Consider the following 26,031-nt stretch of genomic DNA (forward strand, 5'->3'; position numbering starts at 1 on the left):
TGCACTATAAAAATTGAAGAGATGTGATATATTTGTTGAACATCCTGATTCCCTTTATGGGCTCAATGTAATAAGAAGAAACCTTTAATTTCACTGTATTTCCCAAATAATAAAATGTTCAGTTATTGTTTTTGAAAAAGATTAGAAGAATCTATTTACTTGAACATTGCATTAACTTAAGTTTATTGTTTTATTGATTCTTCATTTAATTCTATTTCCTGCACTGTACCTAGAATATCTGATACAACAGCAAGAAAAGAGCATAGATTCATTTAATACATTCCTTCTAGGCCTAAACACACTGGGGCTTTGATTCTCCTGGATTGTTTATTCCTGCTTCATTGAACACTCTACTTGAACCTCTTTAAAGATCACACTTTCTATATTCCGCCATTCAGGAGAATTTCTTCCTTCTTTGTTTCTGATGACTTTGCTTCTATTCCTACTTTTATTTCATAAATATAAAAAGAGAATTTTCTTTGTCTGACTACTCTGAGCTGTGATGTGGGAGTAGTGGGGCTACCATCCTCTTCATCCTTGCTCCTATCTTGGAAAGCTGTACCTTGTCCACAAAAGAAATCCTTCCTTATGGCTGGATTAATACAGATTAAGGGTACCCCGAAGACACTGCCCGTTTTCATGCCTTAGGTTCATCCCTGATTGTATTCACTAGAGACAAGACTATGCTCCTGGTCTAGGGATGATTCAGGTCATGTGACCTTGTGGCCATAGGTGTGTGGTTTTAGAAGCTTGAGCAGGGTGCTCGGGCTGTAGAATATAAGCAACCAGAAGGTAGCAGGACCCATCTTGATGTGGCCTGTCACTGCACCTTTGATCTCACATGCACTGTTTAATCTCTCTGAGCCATAGCCTTCCCAGCTACAAAGAGGGAAGAGAGACTAGATGATTTATCTTTCCTCATGCACCTTCCAAATTCTGGGAGTCCTTGACTCATTTCTTGTCTCAGATGTACCAAGGGCCTAAGCCACCTCACAATGGGCTCACTCAGTGGCAGGGGTTGGGTGGATTATAAATGGTCCATAGGACACTAGCTCTGTTTTCTCAGATTCATTCAGGCAGCCAATTCAGCATGTTGGAGCACATACACTTGGCACTAGAACTATGTGTAGATTGTTTACAATAAAAGAGAAGCAAAACTTAATCAAGACTTAGAAACACAAAAGGTCTGGGTCTCTCCAAGGCAACCTTTCACGTGGAAGCAGTGGTGTGGCAGGCACTCTAATGTCCCATCTGGGTTTCTGGAAAGGAGCTGCTGCTGTGGCTGGTGTCACCCGCCATGGTGTGACCATGAAGAAAGTCTGCACCAGGAGCAGTGGGAGGACTAGGCAGATGAGGGGCTCATGACATCAGCAAGGGTGCAGATGTGACTACATGTTCCAACTCCTTCTCCTGCAAATCCTGGATGTTTTGTTTTTTACATTATAACAATCTGTAACTGTTCCTAATTAAGAGACACATATGCAGCAATCCCTTCAGCCTTTTGGTACTAAGGATTGTCCTGCTGTGGCATGCATGTGGCAGGACTTCCTGAGACATCTCTGAGGCCACCTCACTGGGTCAGCTTGCTCACCTGACTCCTTTGTCCTCTTGCCAAAGCAAGTCTCTAATGCCATCAAGTAGGGGATGGGCCCAGGAGGGGTTTGTGGACTCTCTGGACTATACCAACAGATTAGGCTATATCCATCTTTATAATAGGCCTATAGCTCAGAAGAAACCCAGCCTCCTCTGAAAAGTACATTAAGCTTATGTTGGATCTGTTTTTACTAATAACTGGCTAGACACTGTTCCCTAAGCAAAACGCCTCATGGAAGCTTTTATTCCTTTGATTTCTTTTTTATCTGACAGCAATTTTTTTTTCCTAAAAGGAGCAGTTGTTTTCTGTCCCCAGAGCCTATTCAGTTTCAGTTGTAGCGTGGGAGTGAATGAGAAATGTTATTTATTGCACAAACACTTCTATACAGAGTTGTACTTATTTAGATCGAGCTTATAGAGATATCCTCCTACATCAGGAAAATAAAAGGAAGTTTAGGGGTTTCAGGGGTTTTGAAGCAGATGTACCAAAAATGCTTACATGTTGTCTCCCAAATTGGCTTTCTAGAATAAATCTTCATACTGGCAAATTCATTTCTTTCATATTAACTCATGTAATATATTTTTATTTTTCTAGAGTTGAATGATGATAGAACTTTGATCCTTTGAAAATTCCTTCATAATGTATTTCCCAAATGTAGCACATAGTTATAATTAACAGGAATTTCATATATTTTGAAATTTTGCCTGAATGACTCAACACAAATTTAGTTTGGTGTTTTATATAAGCATATTTTGAATAATCTTTCAAGTCATGGCAGCTTGTTTGACTTCCAAAGATGGAAGTTATCTATGTATGTATGCATATGTGGATGTATGTATGCATCTATCTATCATCTATCTATCTATCTATCTATCTATCTATCTATCTATCTATCTATCATCTATCTATCTATATCTATCTATCTATCTATCATCTATGTATCTATCTATCTACAGCAGAGGTTCTCAACCAGGGGCAATTTGGCAGTGTCTGGAGACAATTTGGTTGGTGCAAAGTTGGTGGTGGGAGGGGGTTGTTACTGGCTCTAGTAGGTATAGGCCAGGGATGCTGCTAAATGCATAGAATAGCCCAGAACATAGAATTATATGACTGAAATATCAATAGTGCTGAGCTTGAGCACTAAAAGCCCTGGTATAAATGTGTTCCTCCTACACCACTGAGACGCAACAGCTCCATGATTCAGTGGAATATGGACTTGCTCAGTCCAGGAAGGAAGGACCTGCTATTTAGAGCTGAGTCTATTTAGAGTAAAAGCCTCTTCAACGAGTTAGCCTTCCAGGGTAAGTTGCTAAAAAAAGCCCACGTCTCTGCATGAAGACTATGAATGCCCTTTCCTGTCACCTTACCGTAATGACAGTTTACAGTACTTTTAGTTTAAGAAAAAAGGTAATATGTTGTAGTCTGAAAATTATAAAATTATATCTCAAAAAATTACCTGTTCTCATTAAATGTTCTTTCCTAACATGACAAACATGTCATTTCAGCTCATCACCCTCGAACTATGTGTTCCATTTTAGCTGCTCATTCTCTATATGTGTCATTTCCCCTCTTCTCTAATTGTCGCTTTCCAAATCCCAAGGAAAGAGCATTTCAGACATGTGTTATTTTTCTCTTCCTTTCATTCAGGAGACAAAGATGTTAGGGCTTCTAATGTCAAATCTCTTACGATCAGAGTGGAGGGCATATTGTAAAGAAAGGACAGTTTCAGTCACAAGCAGGTCTGGATGATACCCTTTATCGGTAGCAGAAGGGGAATCTATGTTGGCTTAGATGTGCACGTTGAAAAACTATGTGTAAGAAAAGAATGTGCTCTTAGTCCCTAGTTGATTTGCACTTATTCTTGGAGATAATGACAGGGCAGTGCTCCAACCCATCTCCATGATGGCTTGCTGCTCTGTGAGAGTGGACTTATCAGTGATATGGCTCTGGGTGGCTGTTGGGTGCCAGGCTTGGGTGCGAGTACTTGGCACCATGCTTACTACAGAGCTAGCATGTATTGAGGGTTGATTGCCACTTCATCATCCTGCCCATTTTATCTTTATCATTGCCGATCTGTTTTGATGCGAGACCGTGACAATTTACCTGAACTGATATGGGTGCCCCAAACCTCCTTGCTTTTAACAGAATGAAATCACATCTGAAGCACCTCTAACAAGTGCTATTTTATTTTGAAATACATCATTTGATAAAATTTCATATCTTAAGTCTCAAGAGGCTCAGAAAAGATAGGCTACTTCATCTGGTTACCTTTGGACTGGAGTTCTAAAGCAGACTCCAGTTTTGCACACTGTAACTCCTTTGCAAAAGTGAAACGCATATTTTTAATGTTATAACCCAGGGACAATGAGCATTTGCTCATCCATTGTCCATTACAGTGCTTTGTGCTTGGGCAGGGATTGTGGGCTGGCGGGCAGATGAGTCTCTGGCTCTCCATTTTCCTCCCTAGCCCATCCTCCACCTTCATGCTCAGCATCTCTTGTTCCTACAGAAGCTATACTCTTCCCTTGTCTTGATTTGCAGTCCCATTATCTGTTTCTCTGCCCAACCTTAATGTTTTGGTCAACGGGAATGTTGTAGAATTCCTTCCATTCTTAAGGACCCCAACCTTCTGCCTGCTCTGAAGTTCTTGGTCCTGGTGAGCCTGTACTTGGCTTCCTTATATCAGCTCCATGGTTGCTGCTTATCAGTGCAATAGGCCTTACCTCATGCTTCTTGGTTCCTTTGCAAATTCATACATGCATAGAGCTGCGTATGCAGTTGTCACTCAGTAAATACTGAGTGAATGAGAGACTCTAAACTCGGCTGGACCTTCAGGTTTCTGGTCAGGTTTATTCATACTGAGCCAACTTCTATGAAATTAACCCATAATTTTTCTACTCTTCAATTTCAAAATTTCAATTATCATGTCTTTTCTTTCCTCCCCATTTGTTTGACTCAAAAAATACAGACTGTGAAATTTGATACACCCTCAAATCTATGTTTTCTTTATCTTGAAATCTCACCATTTGTTCAGGTGATAAGCACTCCTTTTTAAAGAAGGCCTCTTTCCTTTCTTTCACTTTCTTTACTGGGACCCCAATAGCTTCTCACCTCAGTTTTCTCTGGATTTTCTTCCAGTTCCTCTCTCTTTTATTATTCATTTATTTATTTATTATTATTATGTAGAGACAAAGTCTTGCTCTGTTGCCTAGGCAGGAGTCCAGTGGCACCTTCTTAGCTCTCTGCAGACTTGAGCTTCTGGGCTAATGCAATCCTCCTGCTTCAGCCACCCAAGTAGCTAAGACTACAGACACATACTACTATGCCTGGCTAATTTTTATTTTTATTTTTTGTAGAGACAAACTCTCATTATATTTCCCAGGTTGGTCTCAAACTCCTGACCTCAGGTGATCCACCCGCCTCAGCCTCCCAAAGTGCTGGGATTACAGGCATGAGCCACCATGCCTGGCCAGGTGTCTTAAACTTAATGTGCACACACACACACACACACACACACACACACACACACACACACACACACACACACACAAATGATTCTAATCTCATCTAAACAAAATCTATCTACTGATTATCCTATTAAAAAGAATGGCATCACTATCCTTGAAGTCTCTTACATTATCTGTCTTAAGTCCATCTGTGTCTCTTTGCTCTGTGTTCCCAAAATTTAGCAGATTATAACAACCACTCTTTTATTATATTTTGCATTTGTGGGGTCAGGAATTTGGGCAGTGCTCAACTGAGAGATTCTTTTGCTCTCATAATATCTACTGAAATTACTCAATGGGTTTCAGCTTTACTCATGGCTGGAGAGTTGGGCTCATGTGTGACCCATCAACTAGAGCACCTAAATGTGTTCTCTCTAGTATGGCCATCTCAGGGTGGTTGGACTTCTGACCTAGTGTCTCAGTGTCTTAAAGAATGTGTTCTAAGCTACAGGATGTAGCAACTGCCAGGCTTTTAGGGCCTGGGCTTGGAAACTAGCACAACGTGACCTCTGTTATATTGAAATCAGCAGAGCAGTCACTGAGCCAATCCAGATTCCAGGTGGGGAACATAGATCCACCTCTCAATGTGAGGAATGCCCGAATCTGTGGCCATCTTTAATTTGCCATAGTTTCCATTACCCACAGTTATTGTGTACTGTGTTTGCCTTTTGATTCACATTGACACCCCTAAAGTCACTGCTGCATTTATTTCTCTTCTTAACAATTGTAATGGCTTTAAATTGACTTTTCCATTTCTATGCTCTCATCTGCCTAATTTCCTAGGTACACTATTGTGATATGGTCTTATTAATATTAATAACATCTTCTAACATTAATGTACTATGATAACTTGTTGCCTGAAAATAAAGACCTCACACCTTAGTGTAGTTTGCCTTCCATATCTTAACCTACTCTGTAAGCTCTTCCCAATACTTCCCTTTAAATTTCCTGGATCAAGTACAGCACACCATTCCTAAAACATGTTGCATACCTCTTCCTCTTGCCCCTCCAGTGTGCCTTTTCATCCTCTTCCCTGGGGATGGAATGTCCTTCCAGAAACCTCCATCTGTTGAAATCCTCTTTATCCTCCAGCATTACACTCAGATTTGAGCCCCTCCATGGACCCGTCATAGATCCTTCTCTGTAGCAGTCGTATTCTCCCTTGACTTCCACAGCACTCCCATTCTTTTTAAGTTTTGCTTAAAAAGCTTAGATTATAGTTATTTTTAAAGGCCTATATTACTTTAATGCTTGTTAATCATTTAAATTGTTCATAATCTTTAAAGTTTCCCAGCATAGAACTTTTATTTCACCCAGTAGGTGCTCGATATAGATTTTGTTTGATTCACACTTGATCTCTAGCCAGATATTTTGCAGGCAGATTATCTACAATTTTAAAAGGTTATCCTGCATCACTAAATACAGAATTTAGCAAATCATGATGTTTTTTTTTAAAGTTGGGTAGCATAATATTCATCAATTTATTAGTAAAAGACAATGGCCATGGCCTTCTTAAAACTAAATATTTTAAATGTTAAAAAGGGATGGGCAGGTATTTGTAGGGTTTCCACATACAGACCTGTGTTTGCCCAAGGGGTTAGGACAGGTGGCCAATGGAAATCCAGCCAATCCCAACTATTAATCTACATTCCTTAGTAGTGAGTGTGACGACAGTACAGCTTACGCTTGAGCATTTCTCGTTTAAAACAAATGGGCTATGCCATGCAATTATTGGGAGAATGAGAGGTCTGTATTGAGACACACGCACTCACGCATGCATTCATACACACAGCCTGGGATATGACCTAGAAAAATATGCTGCTCTAAGCCCTCCAAGCTCTCCTCTATCTCCACAAAGTGTAAACTTGAAGTTAGTGAGGGAGTTTTACCAGAAGACCACCCACCGGAAAATGAACTCACGGTCATCTGATTCTTCTCTTTTGTGTGTTTTAGGCACTTTCCACACATGAGGAGAAGAAGAGCTTCTGTTTAGAAGACACGTGCCCAGAGTCAGAGGCCCCTTGCGCACCATGAAGGGAACCTGTGTTATAGCATGGCTGTTCTCAAGCCTGGGGCTGTGGAGACTCGCCCGCCCAGAGGCCCAGGGTACAACTCAGTGCCAGAGAGCCGAGCATCCAGTCATCTCCTATAAAGGTAAGGGACCAGCACACACTGATTGCAAAGCCGTCATCTAAATGCACGTTCTGTGTTTAGTGATAGAAGATAATAGAACATTACAAATGCTGTATAATCCAGTGACTCTTGTTTTAGACATAGTTTAAAATAAAGGTAAAACTACAAAAGCCTCTATCGTTAGAATTTCATATCCAGAAACGGATTACTACCTCAAGAGGGGTCTAAGACAGGGATTACCAAGGTAAAAAATCTCATTATTTCTGGTCACCTTTATTTAACAGGTACTGCAGGCCTCCTAAGTGTTTGAACCAAAGGATAAAAATGTGACCATAAAAAGAACAACAAAACCAAGGAAAGCCTAAAATTCTTCACTACGGCATCTTCCTGCAAAGCCTTAGTCTTGCCACAAACTTACCCCTTGGTTTCTATCTAGCATTGCATGGTAGCAGAATTAATTTAATGTCCCAAGTATCTCTATGGATTGGTAGGATTAAATAATTAATCTGTATATCCACTCATTTATTCTTTCATTCGTTGAAATTTATTTAAGGTCGTTCACACCCGGGGCACTCAAGCATTCAGAGTGGAAAAGAAAATAGACTTTGTCCCTGTCCTCAAGGAATTATATTATCAGGCTAAATATGATGAATCAGACATTGTATTTCAGTAATTCATGCAACAAGTGGTTTTATATTTTGCTGTTTTTAAAACTTTGTATCAAACACTTTCAAATATCTACAGAAATAGAATAGTCTAAGGAGCACAAAAACAGAAATAGTCTAAGGAACATGCAGCCCCACACTTATCAATTCATGGCCCATCCCCATCCTTTTTCATCTAAATTTCCACTCATGCTTCATCTCATACCCATTAAATTATTTTGGAGGAAATTTTAAAAAATCAAATAATTTTATCCATCAGATTTCAGTTTATAATGCTCAAAGGTAAGGAATTCAGTACCATTATCACAACAAACAAACTAACTAACAATAAATGATTTCATGACATCATCAAGCACCCAGTGGGCATTGAGAGATCTTTCCTGGGTTCATAAATATTTCGGCATCTTTTGGCCAGTTAAGTCAAATCAGGATTTAAGTAAATTCCATACACTGCCATTGGTTGGTATATTTCTTGAGTCTCTTTTAATATTTTACTTTTATTTCATACTCTTTGCAAATTACAGAAACCAAGTTCTTTGTCCTGGACAGTTTCCCACAGTCTGGAGTTTGCTCGTCATGTTCTGATTGTGTGGTTCAAATGTTCCTCTTTCTAAAGATGTCTGTAAATTCCTAGTAATCTCAAGACACCTGCTGAGATCCAGGTTTGGATCTTTTTGTCTTGACCGTGTCATGGGTAATGCTGCGTACTTCCTTCAGGAGGCAGAGCATATCCAGCTGGGAAATGATCAGTCATTGATGATCATGGCCTCAATCTACTGATTCACCCATGGGTACAAAACTGGGATTTTCTCATTTTATTATTTTGCTCATTTAGTGGTTAGAATACTTCTATACAAACTATCTTTCCTTCATCAGCTCTTTGCATTTCCTGAAGGTACACCTTATGCAGGAAAGGCAAAACAAATGGTCCCTGCCCCCCACCAATTTATACTTCTATTTTTTTTAAATACACAAGTAGGTTGGTTCTTTAACATCCCACATGTCATTCATTTGTCATCCAAAGGGGATGAATAAGTGTTGTTTGCCTTTTTCTTATTTTGATTATTATAATTATTATTAATACATGAATTTCAACATATTTGATGTATTTTAATCCATGTAGTTTACATCCTTGTACATGGTGAAATTATAGCATTTTAAGCCTAGAGTAGCCTCTTGAGAGTAGCTTCTGGACTCTTCTGACTCCATCCAAGTCATCTTTGAGAGCTTCTTTAGTTTCTGGGTTGACAAGATGTTCCTATTCCTTTTACTTATTTCCTTCCACAGACCTGGGAATCACTCATTTCTGTATGCTTTGAGCACCAAAGGTGCCCACAGGTCTTCTCAGTGGATAGTGCTAAGAAAAACATTTTTAAAATATACCATAAGCTTCTCCTGGTACTCCCAACTCATCTCCAGAACTCTAGGGTCTTTGTTAATCTTTCCCATCTTAGTGTCTATTTCTTCCTTGCACAAAATCTCAAGTCTCTGCTGACCAACCTAATGATTTCTTTGCCTTTTTTCTTTAGTACACACTCAGTCATTTTAGAATAACAGCTCCATGCAAACTTAGTTGTTTTTGATTATTGAAAAATCTTTAAAACGACTTTTTTCTCTCTCTCTTTTTTTTTGGTCCTCACGTATATATTTCACCAGAAAATTCTAGTGAAATTAGCAGAATTATTGCTTTAAAATCAGTAGAAATAAATTAACAATTTCTGCATGGTTATGGCACCAACCCAAGACCCAGTTACTATCATTTGTTTAATTTTTCTATTGATTTTTAGAAATTCTTAAAATTGACATTAAGTTATTATGCAGTGTTTCAAAGTCAAATGATTGAAGCAAAAGGTGTTCAAAGGAATCTAGCTTCGCTTCCTGTTTTATTGATCCTATTCTAGAGCTCTTTCTGTATTTAGCTATTTATCTATATTTTATGGGTTAGGCTACTTTTGTAAGAGAAGCAAAGCAACACACACACACATACAAATATATATTTATATTCCATTTTCTTAGATGAAAGGTGGCAATTATATAGACTTGTATCTGTGTAGCATTATTTTAACCTAATGATATATGCTGGAGCCTACTCTCTAGAAGAGTGTAGAGATTTATGTCATTCTTTTTTTTTTTTTCAGTAGCTACGTAGCTTCCACTATGTGATGAGCCCTAACCTAATCAAAAACTCCTTATTGAGAGATGCTTAGGTTATTTTCTGTCATTTGTGACCATGGATAGTGTTTCAGTGAGTAATGCCTCCTGTAAACATTATTTAATATTTTTGCAAGTGTACCGTTGAAAGAGATTATTAGAATTGGGATTTCTGGGCCAAAGGGTGAATGCTTATGTGGTTTTGTAAATGTTGCCCAATTCTCTTTCATAGGGGTTGCACCACTTTGCATTCTAGTTGCCCTGGATATGAACACCTGTTTCTCTGCTGCCTTTCCTGCAGAGTACACCATCAGGCTTTGGGATCTGGACCAAACTCAGTGCATAAATGGCATCTCAGTGTATTTTTATTTGCATGTTTTTAATTCTGAGTGAACCTTCAATGAACATTTAAGAGAAGCCTGTTGTGTACAGGGTCTTTACTAGATATTGAGGAGGTCAAGAAGATGCTCGGTTCCTATTAAAAGGGTTTAGACTATTTTTAGGAATGTGAACCAAAAGGGCCATTGCATAACATTCTGTGAAGGGTCCTAACAGGTGCCTGTGTTGGGTGCTGCAGAGCCTGGGAGAGGGGCTCTAAGCCCACATCCTGGGCTGTAGGACGGTGGTTGAGGAAGGTTTCTGGGATGAAGCCATGCCAGAGCTGCAGCCCAAGTGATTGTTAGAAGGTGTTTACAAAACTTATGAAAGGAGAGGTTTCCAGGGAGATGAAAAGAGCAAGTGATAAGCCCTGAAGTGAGAGAGGGAGCATTGCAGGTCCTGGCAAGCTTCACGTACAGGAAGTCAGGACATCTTATTTTAAGATATGGAGGAGGAGGTAGAGGGCATGAGGCTCACATGGCAAGTGGGGATTCAGAGGTGCCTGGCATTGGAAGGCATCTGAACAAGTTTATCCTCTATCTGGAGGATGACAAAATGCTGGCAGGGACAGCCCATTCTAAGGCTGCTACTGAGACCAACGGGAGGAGGAACTGCATTAAGGAAAGGGAGGCAGAAATGTAGAGAAGAGATAGATTCTGGAAATTGGAAATGAGTGTGGTTGAAGATTCAGTAGTTGTAGAGCAGGAGTGAGAAGGAAGCCCTGACTGCAGTCCCCACATTTTTGGCTGTTAATTCCATATAGAATCAAGAAGAGAAAGCAGATACGAGGGGTGTGGTGATTTTAGATGGAAAAGGCTGAGTTCCTGTGAGCCACCAGATGGAATTATCTAGTTGAAAGCAAACCTTTCTGAGAACCAAGAAAGGGGATATTTTCAAGAGGGCTGTGTCCAGCAGAGCGTCAGATACTGCAGTGTTCAAGGCAGAAGAGTGACACACTTGTCCTGGTCTTCCTGGGACTTTTCTGGTTGCTTCTGTTCTGGGAAAGCCAGGACAATTGGTCACTTTCCGAGCAATTCTGTCAGCAGTACTGTATTACCTGCTTAGGGCTGCTGTAACAAATTACTTCACACTAGATGGCTTAAAACAACCTAATTGTCTCTTCTCACAGTTCTGGAGGCCAGAAGTCCAAAATTACGGTGTTTGCAGGTCTGTGTTCTCTCTGAAGAACCGTTCTCTGCTTCCTCCTAGCTTCTCATGATTGTCAGCAATGTTTGGCATTCCTTGGCTCATGGACGCATCACTCCAGTCTCTTAGTCTGTAGTCTCATGGTATCCTCCCTCTGTGTCCCTGCCTTTTGGTCTTCTTTTTTTATAAGGACATAAGTCATGTTGAACTTAGGGCTAACCTTAATCCAGTATGACCTCATCTTAAACAATTCATCTGCAAAAGTGCTGTTTCCAAATACGGTTACATTCAGAAGTACCTGTGTGGTTAGGACTTCAGTATATCTTTTGGGAGGACACATAAAATGCAGCATTTATCAGAGCAGTTTCAATGCAGGGTTGGGGGAAGAAACCAGATGGTGATATATGTGGGGATATATCAAAGGTTAGGGACTAGATGATAGATATAAAAGGAGAGAATTCATGTCAGTCATGCAGGGACATAAGGGCAGGGAACAGCTTTTCAAAGAGCATGACTTAACCATCCTCAAATGGCGATGGGAAGGAATGAGGTGAAGGAAGAGGCTAAAGAGAGAGAAGAGGGGAGAGATGATTGTTTAAGCAGAGACCCCGGTGCTGTAGGAGGGCATGGCAACTGGGAACAGGTGCCCAGTAAAGTTATAGGAAGCCAACTCCACCTCCAGTGAGCGTGGAGGGCAGGAGGCCAAAGCACCCAGGATGCAGGAAAGCTGGTGGGTGGGGGTGGATGCGGGAGAGGAAGGACTTCCTGAAGATCTCTGTCTTGGCTGAAGAGGAGTAGGCAGGTCCCAGGCCAAGAGTACAGGGCCTTCGAAAGGAAGTGCTTCTCTGAGGAGGGAATAAAACTATTTCTCTCTCTCTCTCTCTCTCTCACACACACACACACACACACACACACACACACACACACACACACACACACGATGTCTTGTGATATTATGGGCCCAGTCAGGCCTTGAAATGGCTCATGTTACCGCTGAGCAAGTGGCCTCTGTGACTCCCTGTGAACACTTTTTTGTAAGGCACCATTCCAAGAAACTTCGAGAAAGTAGGATGAAACACTGACTAGGGAAATAAAGGGAGAATCAGATAATCTTGACTTAAAATCCTGATTTCCATGCACATAGTATTATGCACTGGAGGCATTCTGCACAGGATGCTACTGATGAAGGACTGGATGGTAACGGAACGTCTTCATGCAACTTAACATTTTCTGTCAGAGTCTTGATCTGATTTACCTGGCTAGGCAGAAGATGCTGGTAGAATCTTTTTTTTTTTTTTTTTCCAGCCTCTGTGAAATATTTGCCACTGCAGGCTGCTCCTGTCTAGTGGAGTTCATTGCACAACACGCTTTAACAGCTTGCTGTGTTTGCAAGGTTACTTGCTTGACTGTATGTTCTGGAATATTTAGCCCTGATTGTGCAGTGGCTGCTAAAACATCCTGACCCATTACAGATGCACTGTTCAAACATATGTCCTTGTCGTTTGTTTAAATGTCTATTCCAATAAAGAGGGGAAAAAAATAGTGACCCTTCAAGACAGCATGTTTCTCAGCATGCTTACTGAGTCTCAAAACCATCTCTGAAATTAGTTTTAAATGTTTAATGTCTACTTAAGGCGATGTGCCATATTCTGCTTTTGTTTGTTTATTGATTAAAGTTTACTCAGTATGCAGGCTATTTAGAGAGCATGCTCCTGTTATAGGAATGGGTTTGTGGGAAGCAATTTCACATTATTCACAAAGAAAGACCACCAGTGATGTGAGTCATGCTGTACTTTGCGTGGGTCCTTCATATGACTGATTTGGAGGCTTTTCTTCAGGGTGTTAGCCGGCAGCATTTAGCATTAATGCCCAAGATTACTCCTGCCTGCAGAATCAGGCAGGGCCCCAATGATTTCCATTCCCAGGTCCCAGCGATCTTTATCTTTAACTCCTTAATGTTCCTGTAGAGTGTCCTCCTACTTATGGGTTTATTGATTGGCCTGAAAATTGTTCTGAGACTTAAGCAAGAGCTGCATGGACTCGTGATAGAGGATTTGCAACATTTAGCTCCAGTGGCTTGGGAAGGGCATGGGGGGAATTGAGATGACTGCTCCAGCTTGGGCCATCACCGGGACTGGGCTAGGGGGTTGCACTTGGTTTTCTGCTGCTTCCCTAAGGATCTTGGGTTTTAACAGCTGCCTTTATCCCCATATGTAGTCTTAGGTGATTGAAAAAACAGTGACTGAAAGTGACCAATTAGGATTTTAAACTTGGGTTTTATTCCCATATCACAGTATGAATGACTATTTTTCATGGATCCTATATTTTCCTTTCAAAACATATCATTATATTACATTACATTTATGTGTGTGTTGCATGCATTGCTTTGTTAAATGTTGACAGGAAGAATATCTGACATGTTTTGTAACTCTAATTTGGCTCTTTTTCGTATTCATTCACTGTGCCCCCAGCCTTTCTCCTAGTCTAAGAAGCTCTTTCTGCTCTTCTCTAATGTAGCCATGTGCATATTACATGCTGTCATAACTGCCCTTTTTGTCTGTTTTCCGGCCTCCTGTCACTCTTTCCTTGACGCCGTGCTGTCTTGTGGGCCACTGGCATTGCTCAGCCTGCCACCTGCTCCTCCTGCGGCTGGAGAAGGCATAACATGGGCAGTGTCAAGCTACAATGAACTGTAACCTCTCAGAAGATGAAGGGATGCTGTATGAGTGAAGGAGATGTTTCTGTGCTAGGCTCCATTTGTGTCCACAGCTCCATGTGTGTGACATGGCTCCATGCACGTGTGTCTCATGGCTCCATGCATATCCATGTCTCTATGTATGTGCCATCTACGTGCCTCCCACAGCTCCATGTGTGTCTCATAACTCCACGCATGTGTGTCTCATGGCTCCATGCATGTGCCATGGTACCATGTGTCTCCCACAGCTACATGCACATCTCATGGCTCTATGCTTGTCTATAATTCCATGCATGTCCCACAGTTCCAGCCATATCCATGTCTTTATGTGTGTCCATGTATCCATGCATAGCCCATCCCTCCATATGTGTCCAAGGTTCCAGGCATGTTAACAACTCCATGTATGTATGTCCCATGGCTCCATGTGTGTCCCATGGTTCCACACATATCCCATGGTTCCATGCATGTCCACATCTCCTTGCATGCCCCATGGCTCCACGTGTCCCACAGTTCCATGTGTGTGCATTGTGCATGGCTCCATGTGTGTCCCATGGCTCCATGCATGTCTCATGATGCTCTGTTTCCTCTCTGGGTTTTGGCTGTCTGGTGTCTAATGCGCCAAGCAGTTGTGTGGAGTCATGGTACTGGCTGAGTTTAGCCTCTTCATTAGGATACAGCAACCTCATTGCCACAGAAGGGGCTGCAGTAGAGGATTCCTGGAGTCCCTGTGAGATTCCAGAGCTTTCTGAGTCTGAAAATATAAATCTTGGGCAAAATTGCTTCCAGTATTTCTCTCTGTTCATCTAGTCTCAGATCTATCGCTCTGACCTTTAGAAATCATAAATGTGTGTGATTGCATGATAATGTCCTACTTTCTCCAAGGAGGAATTAAGAACATTTATTTTAATTAGAAATAGATAGCATGACATTAATTTTAATATTTAGTTTTAATATTTTCATATGAATCTGATTAACATATAGGAAGACACTGCTAACTGTTGAAAACTGTCTTGAACTCAACATTTTCTCTGTAAACTAAAATTTACATAAACCAAGTGTGATCTTCACTTGTTTCATAATAGGATATGACTTCTCCTCCTAAGAGTTTACTTGGGGAGGAAACGTGCTGTTATGGATCCTTAAATATCCTTTGTTCCATGAATAATTTGTCTTTTCATTATCATGCATATGACTGGATGTTTTATGTGATGTAATGTCAAAATCACATTGGCAAAATATTTTAATCTATTTGCAAAGGAACCAGCTAAGGTATAACCAACCACATTGCCTGCTTTTTACATTACAAAATGCATTTTGGGGTACATTTCTGATTTTAAAGTATATTGTCAGTTTTCTATCTGGAGAAATGAAATATTTTTAAAAAACCATTTTTCAATTCTATAATCTAGGTGTGTAATGATTATTCAGGAGTGCACAGAGATGTTAGGAGAAAATGCAGCATGTAACCACTATAAGTTATTAACAAAGAGAATTGGTTCTAATACTTAGATGGGACTTTAATGTTCTTATTGATCTTTGGCTGATGAGAGCTGAGAGGGTCCCTGTTGTGCATTTTTATAAGCAATAATTAGACTGATGAAAATGGTTTATTGAGTTTTGAAAATTATTAATAACTTTCATGTTACTTTTGCATTCTAGGGCCACTAATTAAATAATTTATAAGATTGAATATTTATATTTTATCTTCAGGTAAAATTTCAATTGTTTTTGGTTGATGTATCTCAATAGGGAGATAGTTTTTATTATTTTAAGTCTTTGAGTGGATTGCTTGTAAGTAAAGTTGTGCAATGTGATTGAGTTAAAACTGGGAATAAGCGGGGCGCGGTGGCTCACGCTTGTAATCCCAGCACTTTGGGAGGCCGAGGTGGGCGGATCACGAGGTCAGGAGATCGAGACCACGGTGAAACCCTGTCTCTACTAAAAATACAAAAAAAAATTAGCCGGGCATGGTGGCGGGCGCCTGTAGTCCCAGCTACTCGGAGAGGCTGAGGCAGGAGAATGGCGTGAACTCGGGAGGCGGAGCTTGCAGTGAGCCGAGATTGAGCCACTACACTCCAGCCTGGGTGAAAAAGCGAGACTCTGTCTCAAAAAAAAAAAAAACAAAAACTGGGAATAAGAATTTGTAAAGTTACTGTTAGAATTCTGATTTAAAATAGTGTTTCCATTTGGCCTCAAATGGTATATTATTGTATTTTATTTATCTTTAAGTATATTATCATCTTTCTAAGCATTAAATGGGCAATTCATCTGTTTCTCATACTGAAGGTAGATAAAAATCCTTATTTTATGTACAGAGGAAGAGTTGGAGATTAAATGTGGGGTGAGTAAAGTTTTAATTAGGCAGTATCTTTCTTGGATGATGTCCTCCTGTCTTCTTTTTATATCAGCACAAGGTAAGCCACCTTGGTTACATTTGGGAGACAAAGCTGATGCCATCTCCAGCGGACAGCAGTGGTGATGTCTCTCTGTTACCAACACAACAACAGAAAAAGACTGCATGAAGGCTTCCAAATCTTATTTACTTTGGTTTTTAATTTAATCAACACTTTAAATTTGTATTTTCTTGAATCTTTTTTATTATTGACTAAAGAGAGGCTGGGAGGTAATCTCTAGCTTTAGGTGGAATTATTCTTTAATTTCTCTTTTGCTCTCCCAATTCCTTCATATGACTCAGGGGCAAGTCTAATCACACATGTTCCATGAGTGAGACAGTGTTCTTATTCATAATTAAGAGCCCTGGCGGACTCATGCTATCATCTACAGTGATGTTGCATGCTAACGCACCAAAATGAATGGATTCCTCTAATCCCCAGTGTAAAAAGTCCGGGTAACACTATTTGACCCATCCTACCTTGAAAATATGTCTGGGTGTGCCTTAGAGAGGCTGCAAACCCTGCTAACTAAAATCAATGAAGCAAGACCCTGACGCCAGGAACGGCTGAGCAGAGTGCTCATGGCAGCTCTCGGAAGGTGATTAACGGTTGTCATTCTCATTTGTATGTTTGATTTTTTGTGCTATTCAATTCTCTGGCTTCAGCACAGAGAATTACTTGTTTAAAGATGAAAGCAGAGGTCCAGTTCATTAATAATTCAGTCAATATTTATTGAGTGCTTATTATGTGCCAGAAATTGTTTTAGTTACTAGGGTTACCCCAGGAAGTAAAACAGAAATAAATCCTGGCCCACACTGAGTTTACATTTTATTAGGAGAGTCAGACAATAATAAGATATAGACATGTAGTAGAATTGGTTACATAGTGATAAGGGTTGAGGAAAAATATAAGGCAGGGAATGGGTTAAGTGAAGGAAGGGGTTCGTCTAATCACACATATTCCATGAGTGATGGAACTTTCATCATGATAACCAGGTATACCTCTAAGCTCCTGCACTGCCATTTTTTTTTCTTTGGTTTGTTCTGCAGGGAAATGTTGGAAGACCTACACTACAAGAACTCAAAACAATGATGTAATTGCACGAGGAAAACTATAAGGCAATGAACAGAAGCAGAGATCAGAAATAGGCCCACATATACATACATATTGTCAATTAACTCTTAGTGAAGAGGCTATGGTAAATCAATGAGAAAATAGTAGTCTTCAACAAGTGGTACTGGAAAAATTGTACATCTCTCTGCAAAAAGTAAACTCTAAATATTGCTTCACACAGTATACAACAATTACCTGATAGGGATGACAGACCTAAGGTTAAGAGCAAAAATTTAAAAACCTCTGGAAGAAAACATATAAGAAATATTTCCAAAACTTTGAATTAGGAAAGATTTTTTAGCTAGAATATGAAAAGCACATACCAGAAAATTTGATAAATTGGACCACATTCAAATGAAAAGCATTTTCTCTTCGAAGACACCATTAAGAAAATGGATAAGCAAGCCATACACTCTGTGGGAATATTTGCAAAATATTTGACATACATACACACACACACACACACACACAGATACACATATTTACCATATATATATGTGGTCTTGTGTCCAGCATATATAAAGTCTTACAACTTAAGAAAACAATCTAATTTTTAAAAATGGACTAGCGATTTAGACATAACTGCGTAGTGAGATACCTCCACACACACTGCAGACTGACTAAAATTAGAAAGGCTGACAATACCAAGTGTTGGCAAGGATATGGCACAACTGGACATCTTTTGTTGTTAATAATGCAGGATGATGATGCATGATGTTTCAGCCACTTGGGAAATGTGGCATTTCTTCAAAAGTTAAACATATACTTACAATAAGTCCCAGAAAATCCACTCCTAGGTATTTTCCCAAGTGTAATATAATATTGAATAATGTCTACAGAAAGATTCGTATCCAAGGGTTTATAGAGGCTTTATTCTTAAAAATTCCAAACTGGAAACAACCCAAAAGTTCATCAATGGAAATGAACAAATTAATTATGTAAAATGGAGAACTACTAGGCAATAAAAAGGAAACAAACTACAAATACAGATAACAAGCTGGATGAAATCTCAGAGTATCATGCTAAATGAAAGATTCTAGATACAAAAGACTATGTATTCATTATCTCATTATGTGACATTCTATGGAAGATAGAACTGTAGCAGCAGAATACCTATTAATGGCTGCCTGGATACAGGGTCAAGGAAGAAATTGACTGCAAGGTATATGAGAGATTATTTGAGTTGCTGCAAATATTTTATATCAAGATGAAGAGGTGGTGACAGGTTTTATACATTTGTTAAAAGTCATTAAATTTTACATTTAAATGAGTAAATATTCTATCTAAATAGTACCTCTATGAAACCAATTTTTGAAATTATGTTAGTCCCAACTCAAATGAGGATGCATAAACTTGTCAAGTGTGTCGAATCCAGTAATCATGTTGCTTTTTTTGGGTATCACGTCCAAGCATTATGTGAGAATTTTACAATGTGAAAGATAATTCTGAATAATGTGTTATGTAACATTTAATAAGACCTAGGTGCGTGTATGTGTGTACATGTTTCAGCAAATTACTTAAAATCCAAGATTATCTTTAATGAAAACCCACCATAGACTGTGATTTAGTCCATTTTGCATTACTGTAAAGGAATACCTGAGAGTGGGTAATTTATAAAGACAAGAGGTTTATTTGGCTAACAGTTCTGCAGGCTGTACAAGCATGGCACCAACATCTGCTTGACCTCTGGTGAGGCCTCAGGAAGCTTTTACTCATGGCAGAAGGTGAAGGGGGTGTGGGCATATCACACGCCAAGAGCTGGAGCAAGAGAGACAGGGCAGATGTCCCAGACTCTTTTTTAACAACCAGATGTTACATGAACTCATTTAGGCAAAGAGGGCCCCAAATCATTCATGAGGGATCTCGCCCCATGATCCAATCACAGCCCAGTAGTCCCCATCTTCAACATTGGGGATCACATGCCAACATAAGATTTGCAGAGAAGAAACAACCAGACTATATCAGACTGTTTTATCAGTAAAGTTTTCCTCCCAAAGCCTATTTTAAGGGCTAAGTTCATGTTAACTTGGCATAAGAAAGTTAATTTATTTAACTCCCAAAGGCAGTCTGGAGGAAAATTTCTGAGTATGTATGCTTTCAGAGGTGCCATCGCATTTGAGAATTGTTGATTTTCAGATTGCTTTTGAATTTAAGTGATGAAAATACTTTTTGGAATAATAGATATTATATTAACCATGGAGAGGAAATAAGAGAGATACATATTTAGCCTGAGTAGCTTTTGTAGTAATGCATGCAATTCTTCTTTTACCTTTTCAGGGTGAGTTTTCTATATGTGATCCTTCCTTTCTTCCTGTTCCTGCAATTAGAAACAGAACAATAAGAGAACTCATGGCTATAAAGCAGTGCTGGCCAATAGAACTTTCTATGATGATAGAAATGCTCATATTGTGTACTGACAAATATGGTAGCCATTAGCCATGTGTAGCTGTTGAGGATTGAAATGTTACTTCTAAAGTAATACATTATAATTGTATTGAATTTTAATTAGTTAAATTAAAATATAGTCATTTATTGCCAGTGTCTACTATATTGGATAGCACAATTATAGACCTTTGCCTTCCAGCATTACTTAACGAAGATCGATGTAGGCTGTTCTGCTCAGACTCATGTGCCTTGGCCTCCTCTCTGAGTGAAATTTTTGGAAAGTATCATGGTTCATGTTTAAAGAATACTAGACTAGGAAAGGAAACCTATGCAATTGTTGTGAATCTGCTGTTAACTGCTTCTCTGATGTATAGGAAATCTCCTATTGTCTTCTATTTTGATCTCAATTTCTTCAAGTGAAAAATGAGCCTATAGGGCTACTATATCTAAGGTTCTTACCACATTGATTCTATTGCTCTTGAAACTAGGGAAATAAGGTAACATAAGGGACATTTGGGACATTCTTTATCTCTTCAGGAAAATTCCCTCCTTTCTTCATCCTCAAACAGCAACACAATAGAATTCTTTATTGCAGCCAGGTGCAGTGGCTCACGCCTGTAACCCCAGCACTTTGGGAGGCCGAGGCGGGCAGATCACGAGCTCAGGAGATCGAGACCATCCTGGCTAACATGGTGAAACCCCGCCTCTACTAAAAATACAAAAAATTAGCCAGGCATGGTGGCAGGCGCCTGTAGTCCCAGCTACTCGGGAGGCTGAGGCAGGAGAATGGTGTGAACCCGGGAGGTGGAGCTTGCAGTGAGCTGAGATCGCGCCACTGCACTCCAGACCGGAGCAAGACTCCATCTAAAAAAAAAAAAAGAATTCTTTATTGCAAGAGCAAAATAAAAATGGAGATTTCTGTTGACATTATTGACACTGGCATTTTTATCACAAATATTTAGTAGGAAAAAATCAGTATATTTTATTTGAAGGGTAGTTTGACCTCTAATTTGCATACATTTCCACAATTAATTGCCATATAAAGAGATTACAGCCGTATTCCTATTGAGAATTCCATTGAGAATTTGCACTGCTTCACTACCTAGAAGCAAATGATTCAGGGATGAAATATTAACATACATGTTTTAAGTCATCAATGCAGTAAAGTTTAGAAACCCTTACTCTGAAAGCTCATTGGCTATTAAGCTAGAATATCTATTAGAAATATTTTGACTTCAGGTAATAGATAGTCTAATAGTGGTTTATATCATAAGGATGCTCATTGTCTCCTAACTAGATGCAAAGAATAAGCAGTGCAGGGCTGGTTCAGAGCTCAGCAGCAGCAGCAAGGACCCAAGTGCTGTCATTTTGCTCAATCATCCTCATGGGGTTGGCTCTTGCCCTTGGTTTTTATTTCATGTTAGGATGGCTGCTGGCAGTGTTCAGAGACGGGCAGTAGTGGGAGGGTGGGGGCAGCCAGCTTCTTTGCTCTTTGCTTAGTATCAGAAATCAACATCAAAAGCCAAATCTTACATGAAGCCATGTGCAGAATTGTTTGCATATGAATGGCAGAGCTATTTGTGTGGCTGCCTCTAGGTGTAATTGAAAAGGAAGTGTCTGGCAAGGGAGAATGGAAAAAACCACCATTTATCTCCTGAGTCCAGCAGGCCTGGGACCAGGATGAGGTGAGTGAGGAACTCATCTTGGGTACACTATTTAAATGGTACTGAAACACTCAGTAATCAAGATAAATAATATACTAATGCAATATGTTAAAAAGCTATATGGGCCGGGCATGGTGGCTCACTCCTGTAATCCCAGCACTTTGGGAGGCTGAGGCCGGTGGATCAGGAGGTCAGGAGATCGAGACATCCTGGATAACACGGTGAAACTCTGTCTCTACTAAAAATACAAAAAAATAGCCGGGCGTGGTGGTAGGCGCCTGTAGTCCCAGCTACTCGGGAGGCTGAGGCAGGAGAATGACGTGAACCCGGGAGGCGGAGTTTGCAGTGAGCCGAGATCACGCCACTGCACTGCAGCCTGGGGGACAGAGCGAGACTCCGTCTCAAAAAAAAGCTATGTGAATGCAAAAAAATCAAGCAATGATGAGCAGCACTCTAGATTTTAAATAAAGGATCAGTACAGTCTCCTGCCGAGCCCCATTGGGGCTCCAGGGTCTTTATTCAAAATGTTGATGGTTTGCTCCTCCTGGATTTTTGCATTAGTTTAGATCTTTAAAAATATTAAAATATTATTTATCTCGATTACTGAATATTTTTGTGTCCTCTGAAATTTTACACTCCAAATGAGGTACTTACTAGCCTTGCCCTTGCTCCAGCTCTGGTTGTTTAACAAAATCAGGTTCTGTTAGCAAGGAAGATCCGTACTAGGGTAGTTTAGCTTGTCTCCTCGGCTGTGTTGTCAGTTCTGTATCTTTTCTAATGCATTTGCCCACAGAAATGGGTATCCTTATCTATGTGTTGTGGAATATGTCTATCTCTCCTGTGATAAAACCCTGGTGAGTAAATAAAATATATACTCCACCTTGTGCTTTACATAAGGGCTCTTTCTGAACAATGAGTACTCAATTCATATTTTATTGAATAGTTGAACAGAAACTCTTTTGACAAGAAACAGAAAACTTAACCCTTGCAAATTATTCCCAATCAATTCTGAGATACAAAGAAGAAAATAAATAATTCCTCATTTTTGTATATTTTTTGTATTTTAGAAGACATTTTATTGAATGACTTGAAATTCAAAAATATGATTCACAACAGGTTTGGGAGAATGGAAGGATCTGTTGGTGCTTTTTATGCCTTTTGAGATGAGCAATGGGAATTTGACTCTCTTTAGGAATAGCTAAGTATGTTTTCAAATAATTCACGTTATAAAATTGTAGAAATTATAATTAAAAATTATGAAAGCTGGTGCACAATAATTTGTCCTTCTTATAATTTTAATCTATGTCTTTGGTCTGATTAAATAATATTCAATATTGAGAAGCTGTTTATTTGAAACCTCTTAAGCTTTTTTCTCCTCAAGGAGTGTGACAAAAGCAAGCCATCTCTCATTGGGAAAAGCTTTAAAATTCTATTAAGATGTTCCTTGTGAATACAGGCCATGCTCCTTCAGTGAAAATATTAGATGAAAAGAATTTCATCTAGACCTGTGAAGCCTGACTAATATAGATATGTAGTAGGAATTACATTCAGGGCTATAAAATACGTTTGTATTAAGGGCCAAATGCATTATTCACACCATTTTTAAGATATAGTTCTTCACTCTCAAAGGTATCTGCACAAAATTGTTCAATGTCTTCTCTGATTTAATTCAGATTTTGAAACTCTTGAGGGCAATCTTTGGAATTTAGGGAGAATAAAGAAAGAACATATGGAAATAATAAATTTACATAGTTGGTTGTTAAAGATGCCTGCTATAAGAAAAATTAACTTAGCAAGGAAAGAAAGAGTGGGACGATTGTAGTGAAGTTTGCATGTGTTTATCATTACTATACTTATTTAAGACTTCCCCTTCCTTCTGAGCCAAATTTGAGCACCCCAGGTTTCTTCAGCAACATTTTTTAAAGGAGCTAATGAAATACTATGCTTCTCCCATGAACATCCTGCCTCATCGCCTGCCTACTTCCATATGCCCCATGTTTTCTGGCCACTTGAGATGCCTTTTTATTTTATTTTTCTTTGATTTAGTGATGCCATTCCATGAAATGAAAATAGTTTTTGCTACAACTGAGCAACTGACCCTTGGCAGCTCTGAATCTCTTGACAGAACCGTGTAACTGATGTTTAGGGGAGGCAAGAAATATAGTTGGATAATATTCCATCTGTGGTATGTTTTGTAATTCTCAAAGCCCCAGTTTCCTTTACCTCCATAACTGTGTGGAGCTTCGGTTGATATCATCAAGAATTTCACACTCCAAGTGAGAGAAGGATATCTCCCAAAGGATGTGTAATTCTATTATGCTACAATGCTCTTTCTGTGACTTCAAGCCAAGTGAAAACATTTGCTAGTTCTGGAGGTACTTTTCAGCCAGTCTCACCATGGGACATTCTAGAACTTCTCTCACTCAGGCAATTTGCTTTTGACCCATTCCTGCCCCACCATATAATAATGACCTCCCTTTCCTACTGCAGGAGGTGGGGGTAGCAGCCATTCACTGTTTTAAGTATAGATCCAGTATGTGACCACATCTGCCTCCCTGCTCTGTTTGTCTTTTTCTTCTGTAGAACATTAAATGATTAGTGTGCATGGTTCAGACAGGAACCATCTTCAGATGGAGTAAAACAGAAAAGATTATATCAGCGCTTTGCAATGATTTCCTGCGTGCTATATTTGCTTATGCACAGATTAGAAAGACTTACGCCTTTTATAGTCTGAGACCAAACTCCTCTGGCCACATAACCACACAAAGTAATGTCCGAAGAACCTAGCATGGTTATAAGATCTCATGAACAATTCTGCTTTTTTGAAATGTACTTTAGAGTCCTGGAATCTTTAATTAATGGATTTTCCTGACCCTATTCAAAGAAATAAACTCAAAAGTAAAAAGTAAGATGCATTACAAATATTATGCTGAGATGAGGCAGTCGCTGAGAAATTCTGAACAGTCTCTAGGAGCCAGGTGTGGTGCTGAATGGTTTCAGCCGTCTGTTGTTTCTCATTTGGGCATTTGCAGATAGATCTTTTGTACATAAAAAAATGAAACTTGTAATTGAAGACTAAAGAGTTTCTGCTTTCAACTCAGCTCCTAACCATAGAAATCATCTTACATTTGATATTCATCTAGCCATGAGAGCGTACTACAGAAGTTGGGAAGTGTGTGGGCTGGGTTTCAAAACCATGGGGGCAAGTAGGTTAACTGTGTTCACTCAGGTTTTTATATCCTCTTTTTTTTGGATATAATTAATGGTTAAATAGTAGTTTAAATTATATTTTTAAATGCAGATGTAAAATTGAAAGGACGGACTTAAAACTACCTATCTTCCCTTAAGATTTAAAATGTTCGTATTTATCAACATGAAAACATTGGAATAGCATTTAAACTAAGTGTCTCTGCCCACGTAGGGTAGTATTTCTAGTTACTCTGGAATTGAGGTGAAAACATAGAGAAGATAGTTCTTATGTAAGATTTCCAGCAAAACAGTAGGCCGAGTTGATGGGAGAAATCTCTTACCCTCATATAATGGCATTAAAAAAATAGCGTCCCCAAAGCAAGAAAGGGACAGTTCCAGGGCACAGAAATAAAAAAGAGAGGTCAAGTCTGGAATCCTCAGTAGGAACCCAAGTTGAAATGCCTCTGGGGGCTGGGGCTTATAAACATGCTCAGAGATAGAAGCGGTGAGACTTGAGCCTGATGAGCAGGGAGGCCAGACACTGAATCCGGAAGCCACAGTGAGCTCTTCTGCCTGCAAAACGAAAACGCAAAAGAACCGCAGATTCGCCGCCCAGGATGAGAAGAGGAAGATGGCTGTGGGTAGACATTGTCTTATGAAGAAGAAACTGGGGCCTCAAGCCTGCTTTCTAGGTTCCCACGAGGGACCCAAATAAGCACCTTCCTTGCTAGCAGGGGCTTTTAACACCAAATCTTCGAGTTTGAGAGCGCCCTCTAGTGTTCATGCCCATGGCAGAGTTCTCGGTTCCTGGATTTGGGGCTCTTGTAAACACAGCTTTTTGGTGACGGTGAACTCAAGTCAAAGGGTACACACTAATGAAACAATGAATGGAACTAAGCGCATCAGCAGAACAATCAGTGACAGAATTTGGACCCTAGATCCGCAAAATAGACCAACTCCCAATACACTTGAAAGTGTTTAAAGAGAAACATAGGTAAAGAGCAATAACTTTTGCACCA

General features: G+C 39.6%; 1 protein-coding gene across 1 annotated transcript in view; it reads left to right on the forward strand.

The window, feature by feature from the left end:
• Positions 1–26,031, forward strand: part of SEMA5A (semaphorin 5A) — a 505,802-nt gene that overhangs the window by 160,159 nt on the left and 319,612 nt on the right. The window contains exon 3 of the mRNA XM_055246035.2: positions 7,054–7,254. Coding sequence (XP_055102010.1) covers positions 7,131–7,254 — 124 coding nt within the window. The 5' untranslated portion in view covers positions 7,054–7,130. The remainder of the gene's footprint in view (positions 1–7,053; positions 7,255–26,031) is intronic.

This window comes from Symphalangus syndactylus, chromosome 16 (genome assembly GCF_028878055.3).
Source record: "Symphalangus syndactylus isolate Jambi chromosome 16, NHGRI_mSymSyn1-v2.1_pri, whole genome shotgun sequence".
Classification (NCBI taxonomy): Eukaryota; Metazoa; Chordata; class Mammalia; order Primates; family Hylobatidae; genus Symphalangus; species Symphalangus syndactylus.